This window comes from Phytophthora sojae (genome assembly GCF_000149755.1).
Source record: "Phytophthora sojae unplaced genomic scaffold PHYSOscaffold_4, whole genome shotgun sequence".
NCBI classification, from domain to species: Eukaryota; Oomycota; class Peronosporomycetes; order Peronosporales; family Peronosporaceae; genus Phytophthora; species Phytophthora sojae.
In genome coordinates, this window is record NW_009258118.1 from 2,013,517 (window position 1) to 2,027,290 (window position 13,774).

Genomic DNA, 13,774 nt, shown 5'->3' on the forward strand with positions numbered 1-13,774 from the left:
GAAAAAAAAGGGAAACCCCCCCCCCCCCCCCCCCCCCCCCGTTGGACCATGCAAGTCTCGCTTCAACATTAACTGCCCTATCGAATTTCACCGCACTTTTCCTGCCTTTACTGCAGATTAAACCCGATTAAACCCTTGTAAGACTACGAACTTACATCTTATGAAAGCTGATAAAACCGATTAAAATAAAAGCGGCTTTTACGGAGGGGAGCTGAAATCGCTGATCACTTTCCCATCAAAGCCGGGATGATGTCGGCGTTCCCCGCGGGCAAGTACGCCCGCTACAAGCGCGCCACCGCCTTCTTCCTGGACTGGCTGCTGCGTGCACGCGGCCGCGGACAACCCACAGGCGCGCGCGTGGATCTCAAGGCGCTGGACGACGTGGTGCGGGAGATCGCAGCGGGCCCACGTCCCTTACGCCCAAGCTGCTCCAGGAGCTACCCAAGGCCCTCGCCACCTGCCAATGTGCCATCACTCTACGTGAGCGTGTAGCCACGTTCTTTGCCGAGGACGACGCGGCCCAGCAGGGCCACCGCCACTTCTTGCAGCTGCTCAAGAGCTGGCACCAGACGCTCATGCAGGCGGACGGCGAGCCGGACGACGACGACGCGCTACTGGAGATGGAGAGCACCAAGTTCGAGAACTATTATGAAGTTCTGCAGGTGGACGAGGATTATTTTCCGGATGAAGAGACGGCCGTGCTGCGTGAAGCTCCGAAGACGGCCAATTCGTGGGAGAGTTTCAAGAGATGCGGGGCGTACCATTTCGTCCCGGGAATGCTCATGGTGGACTATATGAATGTGATGAACACACTGGCAAGCTTCACGTCTGCTATCCCGACCGACCCTCGGCAGACTCTGATTCTTCGGGATGGATTCTTCGGCCCAACCTATGGCGAGGAACGGACTCCGCACTACGTGCTCCCAGACCCTAGCAACATGGTGGTATTCCTGATGCAGCAGTTGCCGCATCTGTACAATACTATCATCGCGAAGAAAGCCGCTACTGGGTCGGGGTATGATCCGTCGGGCTTCACGGGCTCCTTTATGGCGCAGATGGACGAGTTCTTCACGTCCCGCAAGGTCACAGTCCCAATGGTGTTCACATGCATTTGCTGGCTGAAATCCGTTGCTGCTTTGCAGGGAGATGCTGGTCTCAGCCGTAATGTGAGTCTTACGTTCAAGCACACGTCAGACCTGATGAAAAACCTGGAGGCCACTTATGCGAAGGGTGTGGTTAAAACCAACGACCAAGAGATTCACGGCTTGCTTCAGTACTGCACGGAAGAGATCAAGAGCTCCAACATGGGCCGTCACCTGGGACGAGCGAACCCGTTGCTGGCTGGTTTCACGATGATGAGTCACCATTTGCAGTATTTGAACCTTGGAGGTGAAGTTATCATGGTGACGTCGAGGTTCCGTGCGTTTGGCCATCTCTACAACGCCTTGGTCTGCCAAGGATTCCTTCAGCATATCCCGTTCTTCGACGAGCTGCTGGACATCTATGATCAGATGATCTTCACTCCTTCACGTGCTGCAGTCGTTCACGGTGCATACAATCGCACCTACCTGCTAAGCTCGCACATGACCGCTGCTTCTGTGAACGCGCTGTACCGTGGTGCTCCACCCCCAAACAAAAACGAAGGTATTAAAGTACGGACAGCTCTCCACATGGTCGATCTGTCCAAGACATACCGACTGCTGATTGAAGGCGACAAGACCGTTTTGGAGGGGAGCCTCGTCCAAAGTTATGCTCAGCAAGGCCGCCGATATCTGCTCGAAGGAATTGTTCCAGACGCAGGTTCTATCACGTGATATACTCGAACTCAATGACGACCTCACTGACGTGTTTTCAGAGATGTGTGACAAGCTAGATCGACGCCAGTATCACGACGAGTACATTGCACGTCCAAGCCCCGGCGAGTCTCGCCAATATCGAGTGAACCGCGCATTGGAAGATGCCGTGATGCTGCTGCTGATGCCGCTTCTGGATTGTCTACAGCGCGATGGCTCGTTGGATTTACAGGCACTTCCGATCGGAAATAATGTTGTGCAGACTGGCCGTTTGGATGGCGGAAAGGTGACAGCAATGTGTCGGAAGGTAGCTGCTGTGATCAAGGCCAAATTTGCGACTCCACCTCTCATGTGCGATAAAAGGTATTTTACGTTCCCGTCGCGCCCAGATTTCGTCAACCATGAGTATGGAACGGTGTCGTTCAAGAGACTCACCGGGGGTGCGAACCGCGAGAACGTGTTTTGCGACTTGATGGATATGCTGGAGGAAAGTGACGGGCCGCTGTCGGAGAGCGACCTGAAAACGCTGAAGTCGGAAATCAAGAGAGACCCCGGACTATTGAACATGATCTCGCTTCGCTCGTTGTCAGGACCTGATCGTAGCGTATTCGACCCTGAGAATCTTGCGAACGCACCCCGTGATGATCTCTCAACGCTACTTCACCAGGCTGCAGCCGGTCCTGCGCATGATGCTGAACTGGTCGAGTGGATGATTCAGATGGGAGCACTAGTCATTCAGCCGACTCTGCACTGCAGAACCGATGTCAGACAGAGTAATCTGAGATGCCCCCGCGACGATCTGTGCAGAACTATGGCGGTTCACAGCGCAGCAATCGCGGGCCACGAAGACATTGTGCGAATCATTCTTGAAGCGGACAACATGATCGACCTGAACACGCCGACGTATGACACAAAGGAAACACTTGCGCACTTGGCCGTCAAACATGGCCACCGTCGTTTGTACCGAGTGCTGGCTGCGTTAGGGGCCGACCTCCGCATTAAGGATGGGAATGGGAGAAGTGTGAGTGAGATGACTAGGGACCCAGATTGGGCACACGATATTGCCGGATCGACTGCTACCCTGGAAGAAAGCCAAGCAAGATCCGAGGGTGCGAGAAATCGCGATGCCCAGTTCCGTCACGAAGCGTCTATCCGGGCCGATCAGCTGCACAGGTCTGTAGCTGCCCACCGTGATGAAGAACGCCAGAGCGCAATTGCAACTGCGGACACAGATGCAGCGAGTTCATCGAAGAAGAAGAGTAAAAAGAAGGGGAAGATGGGCAAAAAGGGAAAAGACAAGGGACCAGCGGCTACAACGACCCCGTCTTCTGTAGGTTCTGTCGAGGTAGACGGCACGGCGAATCTGCTCAAGGATCTCCTGTCACTTACGGGATCGGGGGTTGATGCCGACGATGACTCAAAACCTCTGACAGTGTTGGACGACTCGCTCGAGAATACAGCAGCTATGTTCGCTCGTCTGCGAGATCTCAGCATTCCTGCCGAGAACAAGATCGACGATGCGAAGCGTGCGTGCGAAGAGATCGAGAAGCTGGAAGGCGTTGTTGCGCTGTCGTCCCATACGAGCCGACTGAACTCGACGGATCGCCGCTTGAGAACTACGATAGCGTCTGAAGCCTCTCAAGTCTTTCACATGATGCAGAAGCTCCACCGAGTCGACCACGCTGCAATCTCAGTGCCCGCCCTTGCTTCCGTGCGGAAGATGTGCGCCACAACTCCGAGCTTCACCAGCTTTGTGGTTGGCACGGCTCAAATCTGCGCCTCCGTCGGCCGGAAGCCTCAGGCTCGTGAGCTCCTCGATTTACTGGAGAAGCGGCTGCTGAAGACCCCGTTCGAGAAGCGCGAGCCTGGAGCGTTTCGAGAAATGGTGCAGACATACTCTGAAGCTCGCAATGGCATGGCAATGGGGCGAACCGCCAGCTCCGACTCGCTTCGCGCTCTGGAGTGGTATCTGGTCACGACGGTGGACGACTACAAGGTGCACGTTAGGCTTGATGCGATGAACGGCCGGCCGTTTTACTTCGATCTTGCAACCACTGCGAACGCGAAACAGTTCTCTCAATTCGAGAGCGCGATTGCTGCGATTGACGGAGTGCACGGCGTGGTATGCTTCGACAAGCGCGTTGTGTACGGCGGGTCGAGTGAAGAGGACGTGGCCAAGGTTCGTGAGCTGATTCTCGGAGCTGCAGCTACCGCAGGAGTCCGTTTCGCTGATCGAAACTCGCAACAGGGCACGCCGAATGTTCGCATCGGACAGTTTGTGTTTTCAGCGAGCGGAATCGTTCGCGACGCTGCAGCGGCGTGAAGAAGACAAGCTACATGTAGCCAAGAGGCTCTAGCAAGTAGCTCAGAGTGTAGCCATAACACGATGCCTACACTGACCATCACTCCTGACTCAACTTCAACTTACGATCACACGATATCTGGTTCCGACGTTCCGCATTCTCCGACTCGCTGCCAAAGCACCCCCAGACGGCCGGCTCCATGGCATCGTTCCCTACGAGCAAGTAAGCCCGCTACAAGCAGACCACGTCCCTTCTTCCTGGACTGGCTGCTGCGCGCGCGAGGGCGCGCTGGTGGGAAGCGCGTGCAGCTGGACGAGTTCAATGAGGTCGTCAGGGAGATCGCGGCGGACCCGTCGGTCCTAACTACCAAGCTGCTGCAAGCGCTGCCCAAGGCGCTCGTGGCCTGCCAGTGCGCCATCACGTATCGCGAGCACGTGGCCGCCTTCTTCGCCGAAGACAACGAGGCCCAAGTGGGGGGGGCATCGGCACTTTCTCAAGCTGCTGAAAGGCTGGAGCCAGACGCTTGAAGCCCTCGCGATGGAGCAGCATGGCGCTGCAGCTGAGGAAGTCAAGCGGTTCGAGGACTACTACGAGGTGCTGGAGGTGGACGAGGACTACTTCCCAGACGAAGAGACTTTTGTGAGAGGCAAAGAGGCCCCAAAGCGAGCCGAGGCGGACCGGAGGCGTTTGTTTGACCAAGCATTCGATGAGAATCTGAGGCTGGAAGTGGCGCCTTTCTTTCTGGAGTTGGAGGAGCTGGTGGAGGAAGTGTTCAATGTGTACGACCAAGTCAAGAAGCAGAAGAGGACTAAAAGGATCGGACGAAGTTTCCTGAAGATACTACGGATACGTTTCGCCGTGTTATTGAGAAGGACATGTCATGCTTGGGAAGTGCGTCGCCAAGAACAATGCTACAAAAGCTGCCGATATTTGTTACAAAGAGCTATTCGACACGCGCACATTATCACGAGACTTGGTGACACTCAACGACGACCTTGTAGAGGTCTTTTCGGAAATGTGTGACGCGTTGGAGCGACGACACTTTCATAACGAATACACTGCTGATCGTGAACGCGAAGGGTCCTGTACCACCAACACCATGCGCGCCCCAGTGACCGCGGTGATGTTCCCTCTCCTGTCCCTTTTGGATTGTCTGCAGCGTGATGGGTCTATGAACTGGAGCAAGCTACCAGTTGGTTTGTTCAAACATCACGAGTGTCGACGGTGAGCGCGTACGCACAATGTGCAAAAAGGTGGCCGCTGTGACTACAGCCAAATTTGCAAAGGCTGCTCGAGTTTGTGAAAACGGTATTTCCTGTTTCCTCTCAAGCCAGATTTCGTGGACCGAGAGTACGGCACAGTGTCGTCCAAGCAAAAGACACGCAATGAGAGTCGTGAAGCAGTGTTTTCCGAGTTGATGAATTTGCTGAAATCAAGTGACGGCCCATTGTCCAATACCGATTTGAATCGCCTCAAGTCTGAGATCAAGAAGGACCCTGAGCTCCTAGGAATGACGTTGCACTCTATCAAGACTGACCCCACCGACAAAGCAAGCCCATCGGTAGATGATCTCTGTACGTTACTTCACCAAGCAGCCGCTGGACCTGCCCACGACATCGACCTAGTTGACTGGATGATTCAGATGGGAGCGTTCACCAACCAGCCGCTGCACTGCAGAGAACAATGGAAGCTAAGTGATGTGAAATGCGCTCACGAGGCTTTGCCCAATACGATGGCTGTGCATAGTGCCGTAATTGCTGGTCATGCCGACATTGCTCGGATGATGAAGACTTGAACACACCGACGTTCTACTCGAAAGATACGCTTGCCCATTTGGCTGTGAAGCATGGCCATCGGAAGTTGCTTTTCTTGCTTCGCTGTTTTCGTGCTGATGTTTACACGAAAAATGGTTGTGGGGAGCAAGTCGGTGATTTAGTGGCTGGTTTGGGGTGGGCAGATGAAATCGCTGAAATTTTTGCATCGATGCCGGGTCTCCAGAAAAACCGCGACGCAGTAGTGGATCGTGAAGCTTTTACACGCCAAGTCCCTGCACGGGCTGAGCGATTGCGTGAGCTGGTATTCGCACAGCGCGATGTTAAGCAAGTTGCTTAAAGCAACAGCGTGCGGTCCAAAAACTGTCTACCAGGTCTGAAGTGTCGAAGAAGCATAAGAGGCGGACTAAGAAGCGAAGGAAGGCTGCTGGGTGGGCTGCAGCAGAAACGAACAAGGTGGATCTACACAGCTCTCGGCAAACAGACTTGGCAGTCCGACGGGCTTTAGCAGACGGATCTTCATTCGAGATGGCGCTCACAAAGCTTTCGCAAACTTTCGCTCGCTTACGAAACCCAAGTATCCGAGGCGCTGATAAAGCTGGCGATGTCGAGACCGCGTGCATTGCGATCAAGAAGCTCGATGGGGTTGACGGAGTTGTTATCCAGAACAGATGCACTGAAGACGTCAGAATTGCTGCTAAGGCATGCCGTATCATTCGAAGCCTACCGCGTCATCCACATGGCCCAGAAGTTTTATCGAGTTGGTCATGTAGCTGTCAGGGGGCCAGCCCTCGCACCATTGCGAAGCCTATGCAGTACAACACTCGAGTGTACCAAGTTCGTGCTGTCGACGGCGCAACTTTGTGGCTCTATTAGCAGGACGTCCCAAGCGCGCGAGCTTTTAGACTTGCTGGAGAAGCGTTTGCTGAAGACACCTTACGCTGATCGAGAACCATCCGAGTTTCGAGGCATGGTGCAACGGTATTCCACTGTTCGTGACACTCTGGGCTTTGGCCGAGCATCTAGCCCTGGCGCAATGCACAGTTTTGAATGGTACCTTACTACCTGGATGGACAACGACGCGCTGGTGCTGAAACTCGACAGGATGGTTGGCTCTCAGTTCTACTTCCGATTGCAAACCGACGTTGACGGCCACAAGTTTGACAAATTCGAGGCCGCGCTTAGTACAGTCTCTGAGCTGGATGGAGTGGGTTGCCTCGGCAAGAGTGGCAAGTGCGTCGTATACGGTGGTAGAAACCAATACGAGGTGATGAAGACTCGTAATTAGTTCTCGACGTCTCTCGTGATGTCGGAATTCAGCTTACCGATGCCAGCCCGCAGCCTTGGACGCCCACCATAAATATCGGCGAGTTCGTGTTTTCAGCTGCCGGCGTCTTTGGAAAAGCACACGGCAGCGTGGTGAAGGGATAATTGCCTACACTAGGCAGGGTAAGTTCTTCGAAAGTAGGATTTCGAGACCTGCTACAGTGCCATTCCTGCCGACCTGCAAGCATACATACCTTTCATGAAAGCTTGAGTAATTTTTACTCGATGAAAAGCACACGATTTGCATGTTGACCAAAAATATAAGATTTGCGTTCATTTGATAGCACCTTTTACTGGACGGAGAGGCCCGTCAGATACATCATGGCGTCGTTCCCAGCGACCAAGTACACGCGCTACAAGTATTAGCTTTCAGCCATCATTTGACGAGCGCGTTTTGACATTCCATAGTTGACTCCGACGACTTTCACCTTCGATTTGCATTTCCGGAACATGTCGTAAGAGTGACTTCGAGTTGCCTTTGCTATCGATCCAGCAACCGATGTATGTTGGATGACGGATGTGCCGAAATCTTGCGAGCTGACCGGACAGGTGAACGTTTTCAACCTCTCCATCGGAACGACAAAATACAGCACGACCGCTTTTAACTGGACCCCCATCATATCTGCGTGCATCGCGAGCTTGACTAGAAGCTTGATGAAGTCATCGGGATCAAATTTGTGATTCTGGGCACGGGTTACTTGAACGAATCGCACGATGCATTCGGCCTTGTCAATAAACACGGCATCGTATCCACCTTGATTCCACTTGACCGGTGCCAGCCATATCGCGTTCTCAAGCGAAACAGCGATCGACTCATGCTTGGGATCAAAAAACGTTGTATCGGCTCGCGCAAACTCTCCGTCTTTGTTTATAAACTTTCGGAGGTAGCAGCACTTAACACCCCACGCTTTTAGTGACGCGAAAAACCAGGCTTCAAACAAGTAGCCATCCATAGCCGGATTCACGTCACACAATGTCGCCACTTGCTGAAGAAGTTTCGGGCCATGTAGAGCTGCGAATTTTCTCGCAACATATTCGCTCACGAAACAAGTCTCTTTTCGATTGGCTGCGTGATGGTACTCTGCTCGCAATCGGTTGATGGCACCACGCGCTAAAACACCTATCAAATGCTCAGATTTCGAGGCCAGTTCGCGAATAGCTTTGTCCAAAGAAGCCATAGCTGTATTCACCGGAACAGCAAACATCAGCCCCAGCGATACAGAACTTCTCGTCGAGTAACTTTGCTCTTCCCTGCATCGGATCATCCATCTCACTGAACGGGTCAAACATGTCCTTCACACTTTCGAAAAACTCGTCGTTTTGCATGATCGCCTCTCGGTAATCTTCAAGCCTCCATGACTCCAGGTCATACGACATTTCGGTAAGCAGTCGCTCGGCTGGCGCGCCGCTTGGGGGGTTGGATGTTAGTTGCACGACAGATGACTCGGTCCCCTCCGTCTCCATTTCCACGTCTGGCGTACGTCTTGAAATCGCGGGGTATAATTCCATCCGATACTTTTTGTTGACGCTTGACATCGAGCAAACGTAAATCAGTCGACGCAGCGCCTTGTCGAAACAATGCCACTTTTTGCAAATTCGACGGGCTTCTTCCATCTCGTGGTCTGACGCAGCGTATCCAACTAGGAATACAAGCGTGCTTCTGGTGGAAGACAAGGAGTCCACTAATTGTTGCAGAAGCTGAACGTCTTGTACCGCAACACGACACATCGTCTTTTCCTCTTCGTGGAGCCAAACACACAGGAACGCACCGTCTGGAGGCGAAAATCCATCCACAGCACGTCCCAGACCGAAGCATTAAGCGCGTAAGCGAAAGCCAACGCTGTACACGACTTTCCCGTGCCCGGGGGGCCAACGATCCACTGCAGAGCCTCGTTATCAACTGAGTTCCATTTCATTTCGTTCCACTGATCCACGAACTGCCGCCGACAGAAGAGCGTTAACAGCCGTCTTCCAGAACCAACCCCGGTGCCCTCTGTGAAAACAAATCTTTGTCGGCTCAATGGGCTCAAGCCCATCCAGATATTCGCCCTCCAAATCGTCCGGGGTGGCCATTTTCAGTTGGCACGCGTCAACGTGGCCTACAGTGTGATGACATTGCTCGTGGACTTTTGCTAGAAGAGGGCCGACAGTCTTGTAGCCCGGTGGCGCTAGGATTGAGGCTGGTCCAATCTTGTTGAATGGCGAACGGGTTCCTTTGTGGACCAACTGGACAGTCCATATAACGGGAGGTGGGGCAACGCCGATTTTTGCCTCGGACACGGGCGGAACTTCCACAAAGTAGATCTTGGCCGGGTCAATGGCGCTCAACGGGACATGTGTGGCCACGTACGCTCCCTCCAGACCGTCGGGGTCGCACACTCTCAGTGCGTCCGCGTCAACATGACCCACGGCGCGGTAGCATCGACGATGGATAGCTTCTTTGAGATGGCCAACTTTCGAGGAGCCCGCTGGAACTGTGATTAGTGCTGGCTCGTCATCGTTGAGCGGAGTACGGGTTCCTTTGTGCACCAGCTTGACGAACACTTCCATGTGGCGAGTTGCGGGGTAATGACCAGCACTCACCAGGTATTTTTTGCAATATTCGGATACGCCCACATTCGCGCAACATTCGTGTGTTGCCGACGAAAGCGTGTCATTGGCCCAGTAAAAACTTTAATTTTCCAAAATCTGGTATCAAAGTGGGTCCGACACTTTTATTTCTACCACCACAGGATGGTTGGCTCTCAGTTCTACTTCCGATTGCAAACCGACGTTGACGGCCACAAGTTTGACAAATTCGAGGCCGCGCTTAGTACAGTCTCTGAGCTGGATGGAGTGGGTTGCCTCGGCAAGAGTGGCAAGTGCGTCGTATACGGTGGTAGAAACCAATACGAGGTGATGAAGACTCGTAATTAGTTCTCGACGTCTCTCGTGATGTCGGAATTCAGCTTACCGATGCCAGCCCGCAGCCTTGGACGCCCACCATAAATATCGGCGAGTTCGTGTTTTCAGCTGCCGGCGTCTTTGGAAAAGCACACGGCAGCGTGGTGAAGGGATAATTGCCTACACTAGGCAGGGTAAGTTCTTCGAAAGTAGGATTTCGAGACCTGCTACAGTGCCATTCCTGCCGACCTGCAAGCATACATACCTTTCATGAAAGCTTGAGTAATTTTTACTCGATGAAAAGCACACGATTTGCATGTTGACCAAAAATATAAGATTTGCGTTCATTTGATAGCACCTTTTACTGGACGGAGAGGCCCGTCAGATACATCATGGCGTCGTTCCCAGCGACCAAGTATGCGCGCTACAAGCGCGCAACGGCCTTCTTTCTCGACTGGTTACTACGGGCGCGAGGGCGGGGGCGTCACGCAGGCCAACGGGTACAGGTTAGTTAGTTAGTTTACAGGTTACTTGATGCGCTCAGCGACGTGGTGAACGAGATCGCAGCGGAGCCCACGACCCTAACGCCGAAACTCCTGGTAGAGCTCCCCAAAGCTCTCACAGCGTGTCGATGTGCTATCACATTGCGTGAGCACGTAGGCACTTTCTTTGGAGATGAAGAACACGGCCACCAACATTGTTTAGGGCTCCTGAGAGCTTGGTACAAAATTCTGAAAGGGATCGAAGTCAAGCCATCTCAAAAATCTACGGAGGAGCTGGCGGGCTCGCGGTTCGAGAACTACTACGAGGTGCTGCAAGTGGACGAAGACTATTTCCCAGACGAAGAAATCTTCGAGAAGGACAAGCACACCCCGAAAAAAGCCAAGACGGAGCGGAAGCGTCTCTTTGATGAGGCTTTCGCGGAAGATATGAGGCTGGAAGTTGTCTACTTCTTTCTGGAGCTTGAAGAATTGGTGGAAGGCGTGTTTAACATCTACGACCAGGTCAAGAAGCAGGAGCGAACGATGGCGGAGGCTGCAGTGGTGGCAAAGGTGGCGATGGATTGGGCAAGTGCTCTGACGGCAAAGCTGCAACTGAAATACCCGTCGCTGAAAACGGCTGAAGACGTGCTCGTCGTTGTCATGGAACATGCCCCAAGTTGCCTGAAGGCTCAAATGTTGAAGTTGGAGACTGAGGTTTGCGAAAAGTTCGAGAAGGAGAAAAGCTATCGCTTTGTTCCGGGAATGCTGCTAAGCGATTTCGTGAATGTGTGGGGAACGCTGGACAAGTTTGCAGTCGCGATCCCAAGTGATGAAAACCGACTCATATGTTTCCCGGATGGATAGTTTGGAGAAAACTATCACGAAGAACGAGCCCCGCACTACGTGCTGCCGGACGATAGCAACATGGTGCCTTTGCTTCTGCAGCAGCTGCCGCTGGTTCATAATATGATTCAAACGACGAAAGCTTCCACCGGGAGTGGTTACAAACGCTCTAGTGGATCGATGACTGCATCATTTCTGGCGTTGATGCAAGAGTACTTTGAATCTCGCAAATCCACCGTTCCATTGGTTTTTGCTTGTATTTGCTGGCTCAAGTCCGTCGCCGCGCTGCAGGGAAATGCCGGGTTGGGTCGCAACGTTTGCCTGACATTCAAGCACGAAAAGGAGCTGGTGAAAATAGTGGAGGGCACCCTTGACAAGGGCTCCGTGCTGAGTGCGTACTACAAGTATCACGGTCTTTTGCAACAATGCGCCGAAAGCATTAAACTGTATGGCCAATACCACCATTTAGCACGCGCGAACCCGATGATGGCAGGGTTTGTGATGTTAGATTGTGATATGGTTTTTCTGCTCATGTCGAGCCGAGTTTTGTCGCTGACATCGAGATTCAAAGCGTTCGGACACCTTTACAATGCGCTTTTAAAGGAGGGGTTTCTTCCGCACATCCCATTCATCGACGAGTATCTGGAGATTTATGAAGAAATTATCTTTACTCCGTGCCGAGCCGCAGCTGTGCATGGCCGTTATACCCGCACCTATCTGCTGAGCTCAAACTTGAATGCAAGGGCAGTCAATGCAGTTTTCAAAAACGACTTCAGCAACATCACTGACAGTGAAATGCGAGAAGTCTGTGTCAGCTCGTTGGCTTTCGATGAAGATGGACAGTCAAGAAACGTTGGGTAATCTCTTCAGTACTTTCGGGGACCTACCAGATGCAGTTATTCACGTGCTTGTTGAGCCGTTTCCAGCTTTCGTCGTGTCTGAAAACGAAGAGAATTGGATGCACACGGATGTGCATTGGCAAGTCGCGGATCGACTAGTAGACGCACCGGAAGTTGACCAACTAGTGCAAAACATCGAGCGAGTCAGCAATAGCTTTTCCGGTAATTCGGCTGCCATCCCTTTCATCGTGTTGGTAAACTCGCCAGGTACTGGAAAGACGCAGATGGCCTTCAATCTCATGGCTCGGCAGGAGGTGGAGGTATTCTATGTCGTGTGCGGCGAGGTCCGAGAGGATGTACACAAGGCGTTTGCTCGCCGGTCCGATACGTTTCAGCGCTGTGTGGCGAAAGATTTACCGACGATGCACGATGCCCAGATAAGTAGTATCACTGCGCAGCCGCAATGCTACACCTATGGATTTATTTGGGCGCTGCTCACCGGACGACCAGCTTTCGTGCAGCAGCGGACATGTGGAACGCATTGGCGGGCAGGACATGTGTATTCTTTCTCGACAATTTTCCCTATCGAGAGGGATCCCAAACGGAGCCCAACAAGTGGAAGCCCCGCTTTATGATCAATGTGTTTCGGTCGTTTGGAATAACCGCTATCCTGAGTGCCACCAACGAGGTCGTATGGGACCTTGTGACGCTAGGCATCCGAGAGCGCTCCTCGATGTGGTGCCTGATCTCACCCAGCCTTCCGAGGTTCCAAGACCCACGAGTGGAAGATCTGGAGTCGGGGGCTTTGCGGGATATCATCAAGCACAGTCGACCATCTTTTGCGAAAGTGGCTTTGGAGTACGTGCTGGAGAACCCATTGGACGCCAGCACCGATTTTGTGGAGTATATGGACAGAATGGGTGGAGTGCTCGCACATGCGTTTACTGGTGAGTACAGATTTTCTTCCGAGTATTTCCTAATGGGTCAGTTGTGCTTGTTCTTCGTTGCGAGTTTCGCTAAAGAAGGCTCGAGTATCCATGTAACTACTGGCCTCATCAGGTACCACTTCGCGCGTATCATGGAGTCGAGCTCGTTCAAGTTATGGCTCAGTTCATCGGGTCTCCCAGTGAAAGGAATGCATGGAACGGACCCGTGGCAATGTTGCAGTGTCTTTCCGACGTTTGAACAAGATGCACTTTTGCATCTCTGTCTAACTGGTGGCAAATACTTTGCTGCGCTGAGAGACTTGGAATCGAAACCAATTTCGATTTGCCAGGCGATTCATTACGTCAGGTGCGGGCTCCAAACATTTGTACCGCAGCAGTAGCCAGGCAACAAACGATGCTATGCGTCTGGAGGCATTTGTGACTGGCGCGCTCGTAGCAGCAAGCCACCGCAGGGGGGTGAGTTTTCCGGGTTTTTTCTCTGCGTTACTGTACGAGTTTGGTATACAGTGGTCCCCTGGTGTTCCCGTTAGCTTTCCTGAGGATGTGATGGATCTCCTAAACACCATTTCTCATTCAGCCCGGCGTG

General features: G+C 52.8%; 5 protein-coding genes across 5 annotated transcripts; 4 read left to right on the forward strand and 1 right to left on the reverse strand.

Annotated features, from left to right (window-relative positions):
* Positions 1-249: 249 nt before the first annotated feature.
* Positions 250-5,119, forward strand: PHYSODRAFT_264438 (hypothetical protein; the record flags this gene model as incomplete). Its single annotated transcript, XM_009527858.1, has 6 exons — positions 250-409; positions 493-1,644; positions 1,856-4,067; positions 4,338-4,566; positions 4,595-4,875; positions 5,098-5,119. The coding sequence occupies 6 exons, from the start codon at positions 250-252 to the stop codon at positions 5,117-5,119; spliced, it is 4,056 nt and encodes a 1,351-aa protein (XP_009526153.1).
* Positions 5,120-5,195: 76 nt separating this feature from the next.
* Positions 5,196-6,744, forward strand: PHYSODRAFT_300271 (hypothetical protein; the record flags this gene model as incomplete). The annotated part of the gene is made up of 4 exons (XM_009527859.1): positions 5,196-5,292; positions 5,431-5,657; positions 6,017-6,172; positions 6,217-6,744. 4 exons carry the CDS (start codon positions 5,196-5,198, stop codon positions 6,742-6,744), a joined length of 1,008 nt encoding a protein of 335 aa, XP_009526154.1.
* Positions 6,745-7,556: 812 nt separating this feature from the next.
* PHYSODRAFT_300272 (hypothetical protein) lies at positions 7,557-9,744 on the reverse strand (the record flags this gene model as incomplete). The annotated part of the gene is made up of 4 exons (XM_009527860.1): positions 7,557-8,374; positions 8,415-8,892; positions 8,964-9,131; positions 9,298-9,744. The coding sequence occupies 4 exons, from the start codon at positions 9,742-9,744 to the stop codon at positions 7,557-7,559; spliced, it is 1,911 nt and encodes a 636-aa protein (XP_009526155.1).
* Positions 9,745-10,494: 750 nt separating this feature from the next.
* On the forward strand, positions 10,495-11,423 carry PHYSODRAFT_264363 (hypothetical protein; the record flags this gene model as incomplete). The annotated part of the gene is made up of 3 exons (XM_009527861.1): positions 10,495-10,583; positions 10,604-10,725; positions 10,816-11,423. 3 exons carry the CDS (start codon positions 10,495-10,497, stop codon positions 11,421-11,423), a joined length of 819 nt encoding a protein of 272 aa, XP_009526156.1.
* A 336-nt stretch (positions 11,424-11,759) lies between these two features.
* Positions 11,760-12,173, forward strand: PHYSODRAFT_384195 (hypothetical protein; the record flags this gene model as incomplete). Its single annotated transcript, XM_009527862.1, has 1 exon — positions 11,760-12,173. A coding segment is annotated over one exon (414 nt), but the record flags the coding sequence as incomplete, so codon positions are not given.
* Between the last annotated feature and the right edge of the window lie 1,601 nt (positions 12,174-13,774).